Consider the following 15,499-nt stretch of genomic DNA (forward strand, 5'->3'; position numbering starts at 1 on the left):
ACAAGAAAAAGGAATAGCTTTATTAAAATAATTATTTGATTTGAAGTCTGTTAGAATTGTGGCCACTACACTCACTTACTACTTAGTGTGCAACAATTCCATTCATTAAACATTTCTTATCTGCAAAACAGTCCATCATAATTCTTCCAGTCAAGGGAGTGCTGATGCTTCTTTTCCAGAGGTGAGTACCACATGGCAATGGATATCCTGCCTGCATGACTGGCATTAGACCTCTTGGCAATGTTCCAGAACAAGAGGAGGACCAGAATTAACGCTGTATGACTGCAACACAACCATCTTTCTTCAGTTCAGGGAAAGATAAGATTGTAATCAACTACAAAATGTAAAGATTAATGCAGGAGTTGATATTTGGGCTGAGCTTAATGAAATGAGAGATTTTCCACTGAAGGAAACTATTAAGTGTGCAAAAATGCAGCTGAGGCCAATCATAAACTGGATTTATTGAACCGTCAGTAAACCAATTTAGCCACAGTAGAGGTTGTTTGCATAAGAGGAAATATGCATTCAAAATCAGAAAAAAACCCAGAAAAGTTAGAAAGAATAGAACTTAGTGATAAATACAAAAGACCTCATAGTTAGAAAACCTGAATTTGTAAGTTCTTGGTTCCCTCTAATTACTGACAAATAACATTAGGAATACTGCTCTCTCTCTGCTTTGAATTTACATAAATTATTGTAACTAAGGTATACAATTCATAGATTCATGGTAAAAATCAATTAATATGCCTAAAGACCTTCAGAGTTTGGTGTATGTTAAGGACTCAGATATATTTAGCTAAGAGAGAGACATTAAATAGTTAAAGACAATACCAGCAAAGTAATTACTATACCCTTAAAGGTATAACTTTATCTGTAGTATTCCACTAAAGATTGTAGAAAGTGTGAGAGGAGGAATAAAATCAAGACTATGCTTTAAAGGTGGATATGGTGGCTCACAGCTATAATCCTGGCACTTGGGAGGACTGAGAGTTTTAGGCTAGCCTGGGTACATAGTGAGACTTTATTAAAAAAAAAAAAAACCTTACACTTTAAGTATAGCACTGTAGAGGATGAAGAAAACAAAAGTGAAAAGACAATTTCAACATTACTTTATACGGAAAAAGTGTCTTTCAGATGTGTTTAATTTGAAGATATTAATATAGAGAAAAAGAAGCAGTAGGAAATTTGAAGAAAATAAAAAAGAGGTGAAGGCAATGTGACCACAGAGGCAGAAACTGGAGAGACAGGGCTAGAAGCCAAGGAGTCCAGGCAGTTACTACATGTTGGGAAAAGCAAAGAAAGGATTCTCCAGAGCCTGAGGGTGGATGAGTCTATTAGCATCTTAATATATGTGTCCTAAAGCTGTGTGTTTACTTCTGGCTTGTAATACTGTGAGAAAATAATTTCCTGTTATAACTATACAGTTCATGGTAATCTGTTATAGCAGCCATAGGAAGCTAATACAATTTGCAAATAGGTTTCAGGGCAAATGTAGATTGGCATAATAAAATCATAGAGAATGTAGAAGTATGAAATGACCAGAAGAGTGACCTGACAATGCTATGATATCTGCTCAGAGACTGAAGTAAATGATCAAACACTTAACAATGATAGCAAGCCAACTAAGAGCAAAGTGAAGATTTTGAGAGTGAGCTACTAACTTTGCAAGCAGAAGAACTTTGGGGGAGTTGCCCAGCATGGCAAGAGTATAGCTTTATGAGGTAATGTATTTCCAGTCATTAAAACCAGACATCTATCATACAGGTGTTCAAGTATCATTCTGTTTTGTTTACAAAATTACATGAACTCAAAATGATAGTGTTATAAATTGATACATATGTAACCATCATGTCTTCTATGGTTCTTCATATAGAGGTTGTTCTTTTCTTGATATTATTGTTGAATGTAACCTCTTGAGAACAGTCCCTCTAATATATTCTGCTAAAATAAATAGGTAAACAAATTAATATCCCCCCTTATAAACTTCTCATGAAATATTAATATAATAAACTGATTTATTGAGGTTTTTTTCCAAAGATTTCTCAATCATCTAAATTATTGTAATTTTTCAGAATTGCAAATGTTTCCTCTCTTTTTTCCAGTAGCTCTTCTATTTCATCTCATATCTGATTTACTCAGTTACATTCATATAATCCCTTAGTCCCAAATCTATTGTGTCTCTCACCCGAAATAAAACATTGCTTTAAACTTGTAAGTCAGGGAGTAGTAACATAAGTAAAGTTCATGTAAGTGATACATTATATGTGTGTGCCCTGTTATGAATTATACTGATTTAGTAATATGTACAAAAATAGCACTCATATAAAGGGTCATTTCTTAAGTGCTTCATGATCCTTTGGAGTGTTTAAAAGTCCAATACATGCCACATGATATAAGTTTGCTAAACTTTCTTCTAAACTCACATTTGGTTTTCTAAGCACAACCCTTAAATCAAGTACTTTCTAAGTGAAAGACACTATAGTGTCATTGATATATGTCCAGTTTGAATAGTGTTTGCCTAGGGTAAGTGATATGCAATATAGTCTTGCTACAGACAGTGCAAAGATTTTTTTATTAATTTAAGATGAGATATAAATGAGTAAGCCGATATCAATATGTAGACAGTCTAGGGTATTCTTCCTATTCTTACAATGAAATGGAGTTCTAAAAACATCATCTCATTATAGACCCTCTGTACAATCAGAACCATAGATAATCCTAAAGTCCTTGTTAGTTCTAAAATAATAAAAAATAATTTATTACTGATCTCCAAATTTTATAAAATAATGAAAAATTTCAGAATAGACAAAATGTAAGCATATACTTACACTTTAAAAATTTTTTTGGCTGTACTGGGTTTTGAAGTCAGAGTTTCATGGACAGGGCTACCTCTTGAGCTACACCTTCAGTCCATATTCTTTTGACATCTTTGAAACCTGGCTTGGTTCAGTGAAAAGGAGGAAGATAACCTCCTTGTCTAACCATAATACATTTTTGGCTATTGCTCAGTGAATGACTTAGGAATGACTATGATTATAATTTTGTTCAGTAATACAAGAGGGAAAGTCTGCTTGCTGGTCTCTTGAAAAGTTGTCTTAACCACTGAAAAAGTACATATGAGACAGGGATATTCCTCTTTTGTTGTTGGCCATTGATGTTTAAGACTGTGATGCCAAGAGCTTTTGTGTTCATCTCATGACCACAGGAAAGGAAAACCAAGAATTAAAGTCAATATGCTGAGGATGACAAGGCAGACAGACGGATGTACCTGGGTCAGGAATGATCTGACTGGACCTCTAAATTATTTTAACCCAAGATTCCATGCTATGTGTGGAAACATTTTTTATATTGTTTATCCTGTTTTGAACTGGCTTTCGGTTGCTTGCAGGTGAAAAATATTAATAAGAAATATCTTCCTATTAAATTTAGCTATGTCAGTCAAAACTATTTGCTAAACTTTTAGGAATAATATTCAGCCTGTCAGATCTGAAAATGTTAATTTCAAATATACAATAGAAAGGAAAAATATTAGATATCCTTACTTGAATGCCAGCTCCCTCTGGCACTGTGATTTTCCATACACAATTCAGGTTGTTGTCATAAGGTTCAGGATATCCAGGAGACAATATAGTCCCTTTGCGCTTAGTTAAAATTCCCCCACAAGGGACTAAAAGTAAAGCAGAATGAGAGAGAGTTAATTCTAATGTAAAGGATTAAAATAAGAGAAAAGGTCAGAGATAAAATCTGTTTGAGATTTTATCTCTGATAAAGCAATTCAAATCATACTAATTTTTAAAACTCTTCAGAACAATGAAACTAAGTCTTTCTATACAAAAAAAATCTTTAATGAAAATAACTACACAGCATAAATGGATGATCTTACAATGGCACATCTAAAATCATAAAACAATTAGCTCAATAATATAATATCATTTGAATTATATTAGTAAAAAGTTCATTGACTACATATGCCATAAAAATAGAATTTTTTGAGCTGTTATTTGAAGCTATTTAGCATGTTCTCCTTCATGATTCTTATAGCTTCACGTAAAGAGTAGTGGTGATGATGGTAATAATTATGGAATGACCATAACATTTATGTAGAGTGTACTGTTGCCAGGCATTCTTCTAAATTCTACACATATCTTACTTCATTTAAGCTTCCCAACAGTCCAAAGAAATTTGAGAAAGTTTCGTCTCTATTCCAAGGCTGAGGAAACAGATACACAGTAAAAGAGGACCTGGCATTTGATGCTTAACGACTGGCGCCAAAGTCCATATTTCTCCTCAGAAGGAACTAGATAGGCAGTGCCAGTCTAGTTATTGCCACTACAAATATTTCAATAAAGAACAAGAATATAAACCTACTCTGAAATCTATTAAGGCTTTTATAATTTTTAGAAGGTACTATTCTGAAAATAAAATTGTATGTAACTAATACTTACAGTTTCATTCTGGGCCACCTAACTTACAACCCTTAAATATTGTGTTGCTTTAGAAATGTTCCTTAAACTCTCTGAAAAGCAGGTAACTTATCTGTGCAATGGCAGTGATATGGCTTCTAAAATACTTTTATGAAAAATGGGTACAGAGTATAATGTACATTAAGAAGGTAGCACACTAATTAAAACACTCTTTCATTGGCTCCTTTAGCTATAATTCCTTTGACTACAAATAGTATTAGTTTAGGTACTAAAGGCACTGTGTTTTTTACATTTATCCTAGTTTTCCTATGCTGGTACATAACAAAGACACGTTTGTTTTAATAACAATTTTTAAGAAACAAATTACAGTTTGTGTCACTTCCAAAGCCAAATACAGAAAGTCAAGACAATTACTAAAAAAAAGTTGTATAAACTTTTTAATAGTGTAGTAGTAATATTTTTAGAGAATGTCATTTTGTTGTATTTTCTTATAAATATATGTTTATTGGGTTATAAACAAAGTTATTTTAAATGAGTCGTAAAGAATTTAAAAGTAAAAACTTCTGCATGGTTTGAGAATAACATGCTAAGGGAAGAAATTATTAAAGCTTTACTCCAAATATAAGAGAAAAAAGATGTCTCATGAAGCACTGAACCTGAGAGAAGTGAAAACACTTGAGAGAGCCTTTTCTTTTCCATCTTTACCATGGTTACCTCACCTCATTCTCATTTTTTGATACTGCATTAATTACCTCAATGGCCTTTTAGTACCGGACATATTTTCCATATAAAATATTATCCAAGTTACTGTTAAGTTGATCTTTTAAAAGTTATAGTATGATATGTTACTTCTCTACCAAAAATCCTTCAAAACTCTCCCCACTGTCTTAAGTCAGCAAACAGATGTAGTTAGTTTCATTAGCTTTGACTCCATCGTAGGCTCATAGTTAACTATAATTTCCCACTATTTCACCGTCCCAATCTCTCTCCCAGTCCAGTCAACTAAAGTAATATGCTCTTAGTGGAATCACTTGGTATATCTTCCCCCTCACCTAGCTAACCACATTTATGGACCCTCAATGCTGCAGTTATCTCTTGAATCTCACTGACTTCCCTGTTCAGTACTCCATAGTTTCCCATGCCATCAAATACTTTCTTATACAACTTTTTCACACTATGCTTCCACATATGTATTTGTTAGAGTCTTTAAAAAACTCAAGTCTGAAAAGATGAAATAATCAGCTTTTGATCTAGAACTCTGTTTAGTTAACCCAGAAACTAACTCTTTTGCTCTGCGCATTATAAATCTTCCTACCATGCTGCTATAGTTAAAAGCTATTCCCTTTTCCTCCATTCTCTCCTCAACCCATTTTATAAGACTTTTATCTTCACCATACTATTGAAATGACTGTGTAAAAGCTACCAGAATATTCTTGCTATTGCACCATCAAACCCTAATTTGTATTTTACTCAATGGGTGAGCAACTGTCTCCTGTTGATCTTAGCTTGGCCCTCAGGATACTCTCCTGGTTTTCTTCTGTAACACACTCATAATGTTGTTTTCTTTTCTTTTCTTTTCTTTCTTTTTTGTGGGTGAATAAGATTAGTCATTCTCCTTCTTCTGATCTGGTAAAAACTTAAAAACGAAAATCCTCTGACTTAGTCCTAGGCTATGTTTTCTTTCTAACTATCATCCTTCACTGATCACAGTTTCCATTTCCTCTATACATTATAGCTGCTGAAGGTTCATCTCTAGCCATAACTTCTACCCTGAGTTGTGCAATGTCTCTTCTATAGCAATGATGCCCAAAGCAATACTTTAGAAATATTTCTGCAGCCACTCTTTCATTTATCTCAGTACATATCACCACTATCCACCCCATTCCTAGGCCATAAACAAAGGCTTATCTCAATTTCTCTTTCTTACCTTTGAGTTCATATTTCCATCCACATTCATCCTGTCAGCTCTTCCTTAAAAATACATCCTGAAGCTCACAATTCTCTTCACATTGACCATTATCTTCCTATGTAAATCACCATTAATTACCTTTCTTTCCCCTCCACTACTGCAATAGACTCCTAATCAGTCTTATGGCTTCTACTCCACCCCTTTTTTTCAGTTAACTGCAGTGATTTTCTAGAAACTGATTAAGATCATATCACTGCCCTGATCAATGAATTCCTATATTTTTAATTCAACCTTGTCACTGTTTCAATGTTGCATAGGGATTGATCTCTGCTCTGCCTGTGTGAACCCATCTCCTACCACTCTTATGGTCATTTATTGTGTTCCTGACACCTGGGATTCCTGTTGAAGTGCAAGATCTCTCTTCCCCTCATAGTCCATACACTTGATCACCACATTCCTTCCTTTATTCATTTCACTCTGATATAAAACAGCAGCAGGCCCTGAATGCCTTCCTCCAAGCCTCTGCTTCTGATTTACTTTTCTTTGTAGCACTTGCAACTAACTACCTGAAAGAACAGATGTTTATTGCTGTGTTCTGTCTTTCTCTAAAATGTAGACTCTGCAAGGGCAAGTGGTCATACATTCCTTTTCAAACTGTATTATCTGTACTTGGAGTAATGTGGCACATAGTAAGCACTCAATAAATGCTTGCTAAATGAATTTTGAAAGGACTGGGTATATATCTGTGTTTATCTTGTAATTCATCACTCCTGCATCACTCCTGTCAACCAATATTTTCTTAAACGGGCCATATCTGTCAAATTCTGCTAACATTTGCATCCTTCTTTTTGATCAGAATTACCCAATATAACTGAAGAATTGAGAGAACAGTATTTAGAATCAAGAAGCCTGATTTCAACTCCTAATTCTGCTTTGTCTCTAAAACAGAGATTTTACTGTCTGTAAAAGAGAAATAGTTTGTCCATTCTTGGAATTCATATCAGTATTACATTATATAATGGTTAATTGTACTCCATATAAATGGTAATATTGTTATTTGTTATTATTTTTAACCATCTTTTTTGGGATGAATGAATGGATGAACAAATGAATCAAGGAATGAGAGTTGAGATCTTGTATATATTTCTTTGTCAATTTCTCTAAGTAAAGATGAAATGGATATATGTTGCCATGGAGACACTCTAAGTAAAAGTAATTCTGAATCTGGAACAAATTTGAAAAATAGGGAACCAGATAAGAGTGATGGGATAAGCAGGTAATTAAAGACTCTTTGCCTAAGGGGTGTAGGTGGAAGCTTCAGGGGCTTTTCAAAAGAGACCTCCCACTAACAGAAGTACTTATGCCTGAGGCCATATATTGTCAAAGCTATTAATGGCTTTAGGGGGTTATTTGAATCACAGAGTCTCATAGGCAGGACAGCCTAGGGGTTTATAAGACTGAAAACTTTAACAAATCTGAAGTATAACAAGGTTAAATTTGGAAGATAAAAGCTCTATCTTCATCATAAGTTTTATTTTTCAGTTTTACATTTGTTCCAAGTTTAATTTTTTTCTCAAAATATTGCTGTAATTTGTTTTAAGTTACCTAACACAATGCTGGTACTATACAGCTTTGTATAAGCTTATTTTTGTTTACATATTGGCTGTTTAAAGTTTTGGATCTCCTAATTTAGTATTTGAGCATTTTATCTATTAGCAGGATCATGGATCATGTGTAATAGGACTGATTTGCAGTCAACAGTTTAGTTTCAGTATGCCAGTGTGTGGAAAATTACTGAACATTTTACTGAGCTTTACTATGATAAAAATAAAAATGAAAGTGTTGATGGTGTAATAAGAACTGTGAAAGTGAAACAATGCAACTGAGATGAAAATCATTAGGAATGTAGAAAGCAATATTCTTTGGTTTCAATTAGAGGCTCACTTGGCTTAAGCTGTTAACTGAGCATTCATTGCATTGTCAAGGCAGAGAAAACAATCATCATGTATAAATCCTGTAAACAGATTGCCAAGGATTACATCTAAACTGCTTTGTGTAAATAGAGAATTTGTTTTCTTCCAGAATAAAACCCCCCTATGATGCTCAAATCTATTGCTGTATTTTACCAGCATAACTTTTTTACTGATGTCTGAGTTTGAAACTTCCAGTTTGCAAAAGTCCAAGCGAGCCAAGAGTACAAGTGCATCAGCTTGTGGTGGGTACTGGAACTGGAGCGCAGATCTTAGACTCTGGAAGTTGGTTAAAGTGATGAGAACTCCCAGGCACTCAGTAAATTATCACAGTTACTTGCTAACATCCATTCATAGAATAAGTGTTTATTGAATGCCTATTATGCAGTAGGTCCTCTTCTGCCTTTAGTTCTGGTTGAACATAACTAAAATAGTGACAGATTAAAACAGATTAAGTGATTTAGAAAAAAAAACAACTGGGAACACTACCCAAATGTAATGTCATGGATGGCTGGTGTGAAAGAAAAACAAAGTATTACTAAAGAGTAAATGGGGGATGGGTGGCAGATAGTTATTGTATACAGAGAGGACAAGAAAGATATTCAGAGATGAACTTGAATGAAATGATGCTGTGATCCAAATAAATAAATAAATCAGGGATGTAAGTTCCAGATAAAGGAAATAGGCCTTAAAGCAGCTATTTTACACAGATAATGGATGTTTAAAGTGAACACAAAAATTACAGAGAATGCTTTGATAATCAACCTAAGATAGTTCTGTACTTGAATCACATTTGAATATTTAAAACCTCAAGTCTTTTTGATATTTTAAGGAATAATTGAAGCTAAAACATTTTTAGTTCAAAATATTGATGCAAACTAAATATGTGCAATTAGTTTGAGTTCTAAAATAAACTGCTCTTTCTTCTTTTTGTTTTTTGCTTGATTTGGTGGTACTGGAATTTGAACTCAGGGCCTCACGCTTCTAGGTAGAGATGCTACCACCTGAGGTATTCCACCAACCCTGTTTTGTGCTGGGTATTTTTCAAGATAGGGTCTCGAGAACTATTTGCCCCGACTGGCCTCAAACCATGACCCTCCTTTTCTCTGCTTCCTGAGCAGCTAGGAATAAAGGTGTGAGCCAATGGTGCCCAGTCTGGGCTATATTCTGAGTATAGTTTAGTACCATCGCCTTTCCATTTGTTCCACACAGACTCCACGTAGCCCTTGGTTATTTAGCCAACGTTCTGACTTCATATCTTTATCACAGGGAAGGATATTTTAAACATGGCATATAAGGTAATAAGACCTTTTCATTTTCATGTGATCTTGACAGGAAATAAAAGTCACGTGATATAATTTTCTCCCTCTGTCAATATACTCTCAAACTTGGTTCATTCAAGTTGCTGTAACAAAATGCTATAGACTGGGTAGCTTAGAAAGAACAGAAAATTACTTCTCAAAGCTCTGAATTCTGAGAAGTACAAGATTAGTGTCTACTACTGACTCTCTTCCTGGTTCAGTGATACCTGTCTTTTTACAGTGTTCTCACAGATCAGAAGGGGTGAGGTCACTCTGGCTCTCTGGAGTCTCTACTGGCACTAACTCTTTTCCTGATGACTCAATCCTTATAACTTAATCACCTGTCAAAGGCCCCTCCTCCAAATACCATCACCTGGGGGCTTAGAGTTTCAATACATGAGTTTTGGAAGGACACAAATATTTATACCATGGTATTCTGTCCCCGGCACACAAAATGCTTGTTCTTCTCCTATGCAAAAAATAATCATTCCATTTAAATAACCTTGACAATCTGAAGCTGAACTGAAAATTCAAAGTTCAAAATCTCATCTAAATATGTTAATGAAATATGGATGAGACTGAGAGTGCAGTTTATCCTGAGGCACATTTTTTCTTCAGTTGTAAACCTGTGACTCAAACAAGTGATGTACTTTTGATACACAATGGTGTCAGACATCCTCATTCCAAAAAACAGAAACAGGAAAGAAGAAAGGGGTAACAGGTCTCAAACAAGTACAAAACCTCACTGTTTGAGAATAATCTTTGGCTTGATGCTCTGTCCTCTGAGCGTACTAGGGTGGTAGTCCTGACTGTAAGACCAACAGGTGTAGATATCCTGCCTTCTGGACACTGAGGAAGAGGACCTACTCTAACAGAGACTTAAAAGCTGCTTTTTCTAAAGGCAGGGATTTTTCACTTGGGCCTGCAGATGTCTGACAGGGAACTAAAAACAGGATAAAAGCTTGGTATTTTCACCTTCATATCACTTCTGTTTTCTTTTGCTACCTTAAAGTTTAAGTCAGATTCCTGCTTACTTCTGCATGTTGATATGTTAAACATTTTAAGGACTGTTTTTATTAGTTCTAAGTTTACCTAATATCTCTCATCCCCCTTCAAGACTAAAGACACTAAGATAGGAATAACTAAATATTACAGGGGTTATAATCAACAGATTGTCAACCACCAGCATTTATATCATCCTGTTCTAGACCACCAGGGGGCATGGAGAAGTCTCTAATAATTTCCCTAGACTTGAAGTGGGCCCAATTTTTGTTCTAACTCCATCTTGCCTTTCTGACTGATTACAGTAACATGTGATCCATAAACATCTGTGACAAGAGTAGAAACTACCAACCAAGTAGCAGCAATTTTCTTATTACCAACAAGGCTTTGCATGGCTGATCATGAGATAATCTACCAGACCAGCACCTACCAAGATTGCAGATACGTAAGCCTCCAACCTTTTCCCTTGTTCTTTTCCTATATAATCCCAAGACTATTGCTAGCACCTTGAAAGTAGATCCCTCTCTGTTGGTCCCATATAGAAAATACCAGCATTCCTGCCTTCACTACCATTTATCTCTTAAATTGGTTTTTGGAACAGATTGTCAGGCCTGATGTGCTGGGGTCTACCTTAGCCTAGCTCTGGTAACACTACTTTCTAGATTACTATAGCTTTTCTGGGCAATGGTTTGTTTCCCTTGGCTATGCTGGGTGTAGCCTATGCCACAGCTCTATAGGTTATAGCTGCAGGTCTGTGGTTCCTTTTGGCTGGAATTGTGTACCAGTGGATCTACTGGCCTGGAGTCATGGGTGTACCTCCACCCACATAGCATTGCCCTAGTAGAGACTTTCAACAATGACTTCACCCTATGGGACATCTTTTAATATCTATACAAAAGCAGCCATATAGTATGTGCTAGGACTAACATATATTGTATCAGACCTTCTGAAGCCATTCTGTTACAGAATACAGAGGCAGACCCTGAGATGTAAAATGATACTAAGCAGCAAAGGCCCCTCCTTTGAAATCTGCCCACCTCTGGAAGGGTGATATCAGGATCAAACTCATGATGATCTCTGAAGTACATTCAGGGACATTGTTCTATTGTTTTAGACATAGGTCCTGACTTGTATTAGGACAGCTGACTAATCTCCCCATAATCTTGATAAGTAATGCCAAGATTCTATTGAAATGGTGATCTGCTTATCAAACATACTTGACCATATCCTTAAAGTTGTCCCCTGAACAACTTTTTTTTAGTGCAACAAGACTGAAAATTTTCCAAATTTTTAGCCTTTGTCTTACTTTTGTGAACAAGTACATCTTTTGTTTTTGGAAACAGGGTCTTGATACTTTGCTCAGGCTGGCCTCAAATGTGTGGGATCAAGCAAACCATCTGCTTCATCTTCCCAAGTAGTTGAGATTATGGGTGTAGAATACTACATCTGTTAACAATTCCATCATTAAATCATTCACTTCTCTCACACTTTACTGTAGGCAGTCAAAAAGTCAAGTTGCATCTCTAACAATTTGCTTAGCTATTTCCTCAGCCAAATATCCAATTTCATTGTTCACAAATTCTACCTCTATAAAACAGTAGAATATGAGCATAATTTAGTTAATCTTTACAATACTTTATAAGGAGGGCAGCCTTTGCTTCATTGTTCAAAATGTATTCCTTATTGCTCTCTGAATCTCAAAATGGGCCTTATTGTCCATATTTGCACCAACATTCTTTTCATGACTACTTTTTTATTCTCTAAGGAGAATGAAGCTTGCTTTCTAGAAAGCTTCACCAGAAGTACTTCACAGTTCTTTTACAGCAATGCACTCTTTTCCTAACACATACTCATAGTTCTTCAAACTTATACCAATTATCCAGTTCCAAAGTCACTTTCACATTTTTAGGTACTTATTACAGTGGCATCTTATAACTAGTACTAATTTCTTTTGCCCTAGTTTATTCATGCTGCTATAATAAAATACCATAGACTAAGTGGCTCATAAACAACAGAAATTTATTTCTCATAGTTTGTAGAGACTAGGAAGCCAAAGATCAAGTCACTGGCAGGTTCAATGTCTCCTGAAGGCCTGTTTTCTGATTCATAGATGATCATTTTCTTGCTATGTTCTCACATCACAAGACCTCTCTCTCTCTCTCTCTCTCTGAACATTTTTATAAGGGCACTAATCACATGTATGAGGGTTTATGACTTAATCATCTCACAGAGCTCTCACTTCCTCAATACTATCACCTTGACAGTTAAAATTTCAATATGTGAATTTTGGAGGAATAGAAATATTCACACTATAGGATGAACCAATGCAAAATGAGAGGAAGTCTGTTCAGTGTTTAAAGATTCCCCATGCAATGACATAGTTCACAAAAAGCCGAGGGAACTACAGACAGGTAGGCTTTGATGGAATTTCTATGGGATCCTGAGAACCCCATCTTTTGCCCTCGAAGTGTGAAGTGCATTCTGGTTAAATCTAGGCTGGGGACAGTAAATTAGCATTCACTCTTGAAAATGAGTATTAGCTGCAGACTAGGTAACATTCTGAAAAGTTTTAATTCCTTATAGGAGCTACTGTACTTAATGAGAAAGATCTGTAGTTGGATTACTCAGTCTTTTCTTTATTTACATAGACTTTAATTTTTGATAGCAAAATCACTGGGATTCACCTATTTTGTATATGAAAAAGGTTTATAATAATTATTGTGGCTTGAATATGACCTGATCCTCCAAAGGGCTCATGTGTTGACAGCTTAGTTTCCAAATGGTACCACTACTGAGAAGTAATTAAGTCAAGAGAGCACTAATTTTCGCAGTGGGTCAATTCATTGATGAGTTCATAGATGAGTTTAATAGTAGGAGATGGAGCCTAGTTGGAGGAAATAAATTACTGGGTATATGCCATAAAGGGTATATTTTGTCTCTAGACCCTCCCTCTCATTCTCTTCTCCTGGGCTTCCTGGCTGCCATGAGATACATAGTATTGCTCTGCAACACCCTCCAGCTGCCATGATGTTTTTGTCTCACCACAAGCTCAAAGCAATGAAGCAAGTAAGCCATGAACTACAACCTCTGACACAATGAGTAAAAATATTTTTTCCTGTGGTCAATTGATTTTCACAGATATTTTGTCATAGTGACAAAATCTTACTAAATAATCATGTAGGATAAAGGCTGGGTTTTTTTTTGTTGTTGTTTTTTATTGCTTTAAATAAGATGAATTTGTAGTTTCAAATTTCTAGTTTTCTAATATCTACTCTCCATATCAAAAATATTCTCCTTTGTTTTCTTCTCACATTCCTTTTCTATGGCTAAAATTTTCTTTCATATTTTTCTTCTTTTTTCCATGTTAACTCATTTCTCCCTTCTATATCTTTCCTCTTTCTAACCTTTTGGCATTTTCATACCTTCACAAACATAAAATAATGTGTTTCCTTGGCTAATGTAATATTGAATTTTTCAGAGTCAGAAAAAGAAGAAAAAGTGCAACAAATGTGGGTTAATATACATTTTCAATTAAAGTTGTTTTAACTTTCACTTTATTTTTATTTTATGTTAAAAATAAAATAAATTGCAAACAATGAAAACAAACTAAATTATGAATATATGTCCATGATTGTAAGCCTATTCCTCTATAACCATTTATTCTTACATACTTCCATTGGAGAGAAATTTCACAGTACTTAGCAATAATATATTCTAATAAATAATTACAATTTTTATAAAGAAAATCATATTGACCCCAAAACTTTTCTTAAAATTCTTAAGGACTAATAGAAGCCTTGAAGTCATACAATCTTAAATTCCTAGAGTTGAAAAGAATGATGGAATAAAGTGCTTTTAGCAAAGATGTAAAAATCTTCTGAGGATTATATATGATTTAAAGGATTATAACCCTAAAGTGCTATTAAAAAAATCAACAAATGAAAATCTATCATATCAAACATATTGTAGCAGTGCATAAGAGGAGCTCTGCTTTTGGAATTGGAGTCTTCTTTTCATGTGATGGGGGATTTTGAAACATCATGAGTTTTGAGTGCAGAGGATCCCTGATTCATGATGATTTGGCTTATGATTTTTCAATTTCACCAAGGTGCAAAAATGATTCACATTCAGTAGAAATAACACACCAGATTTTTAATTGTGACACTTTCCCAGGATAGCAATGTAGAATAAGTTACTCTCAAATAATACTGAGTTGCATCAGTGAGCTGAAGCTCCCTGTCAAAGATCACAAGGTTAAAATGCAATCCTCCACAGTGTACAGTGCTGCTGAATTATGACGTTTACAGGGTCAGGGTGTTAAATGCATTTTTGGCTTAATGATGTTTTCAACATCTAACATGTTTATCTAGATGTAACCCCACCGAAAGTCCAGAAACATCCGTACTTAGTAAATTCTAAGAACATGTCAAAGATTTTAATCAGCTAATAGTCACAATGAACCAATGAGGAAGTTCTCTTATTTTCCTGTTTTGTTGGTATTGGAATTGAGCATAAAAGAGATTATGTCAATTTCCTAGGTCATGTATTAATTTATAAAAATTCAGTTTTTTTTTTTTTTAGGACAGAATTTTATTACAAAAGGAAAGCAAAGACTCCCATGTGGGAGGGCTGGAAGAAAGCAGTCCAAGCCCAACAATTCAGTCCTAAGGTCAAAGCCCCAGATATTTACTGAAGACAAACCCCAGTACTAACGATTTAGAATGATTCTCAGAGGTGAGGACTTTATTCAAATTCTCATGCTTCTTTTCAACTTTTTCCTATTAATTAGAATGTTAATATGGTAAGTATACACATAGAACTTTTAAGTTGTTATTCACAAATTTACATTTCAGTTTTTTGCATGTGTAATTCTTTGAACACTTTATGAGGATT

At 34.9% G+C, this 15,499-nt stretch overlaps 1 protein-coding gene across 6 annotated transcripts in view; it reads right to left on the reverse strand.

The window, feature by feature from the left end:
• Positions 1–15,499, reverse strand: part of Csmd3 (CUB and Sushi multiple domains 3) — a 1,205,819-nt gene that overhangs the window by 150,484 nt on the left and 1,039,836 nt on the right. For all 6 annotated transcript variants that reach the window (XM_074069090.1, XM_074069089.1, XM_074069088.1 and 3 more), the window contains one exon: positions 3,543–3,667. In XM_074069090.1, coding sequence (XP_073925191.1) covers positions 3,543–3,667 — 125 coding nt within the window. The remainder of the gene's footprint in view (positions 1–3,542; positions 3,668–15,499) is intronic.

Source organism: Castor canadensis, chromosome 3 (genome assembly GCF_047511655.1).
Source record: "Castor canadensis chromosome 3, mCasCan1.hap1v2, whole genome shotgun sequence".
In the NCBI taxonomy this organism is placed as follows: domain Eukaryota; kingdom Metazoa; phylum Chordata; class Mammalia; order Rodentia; family Castoridae; genus Castor; species Castor canadensis.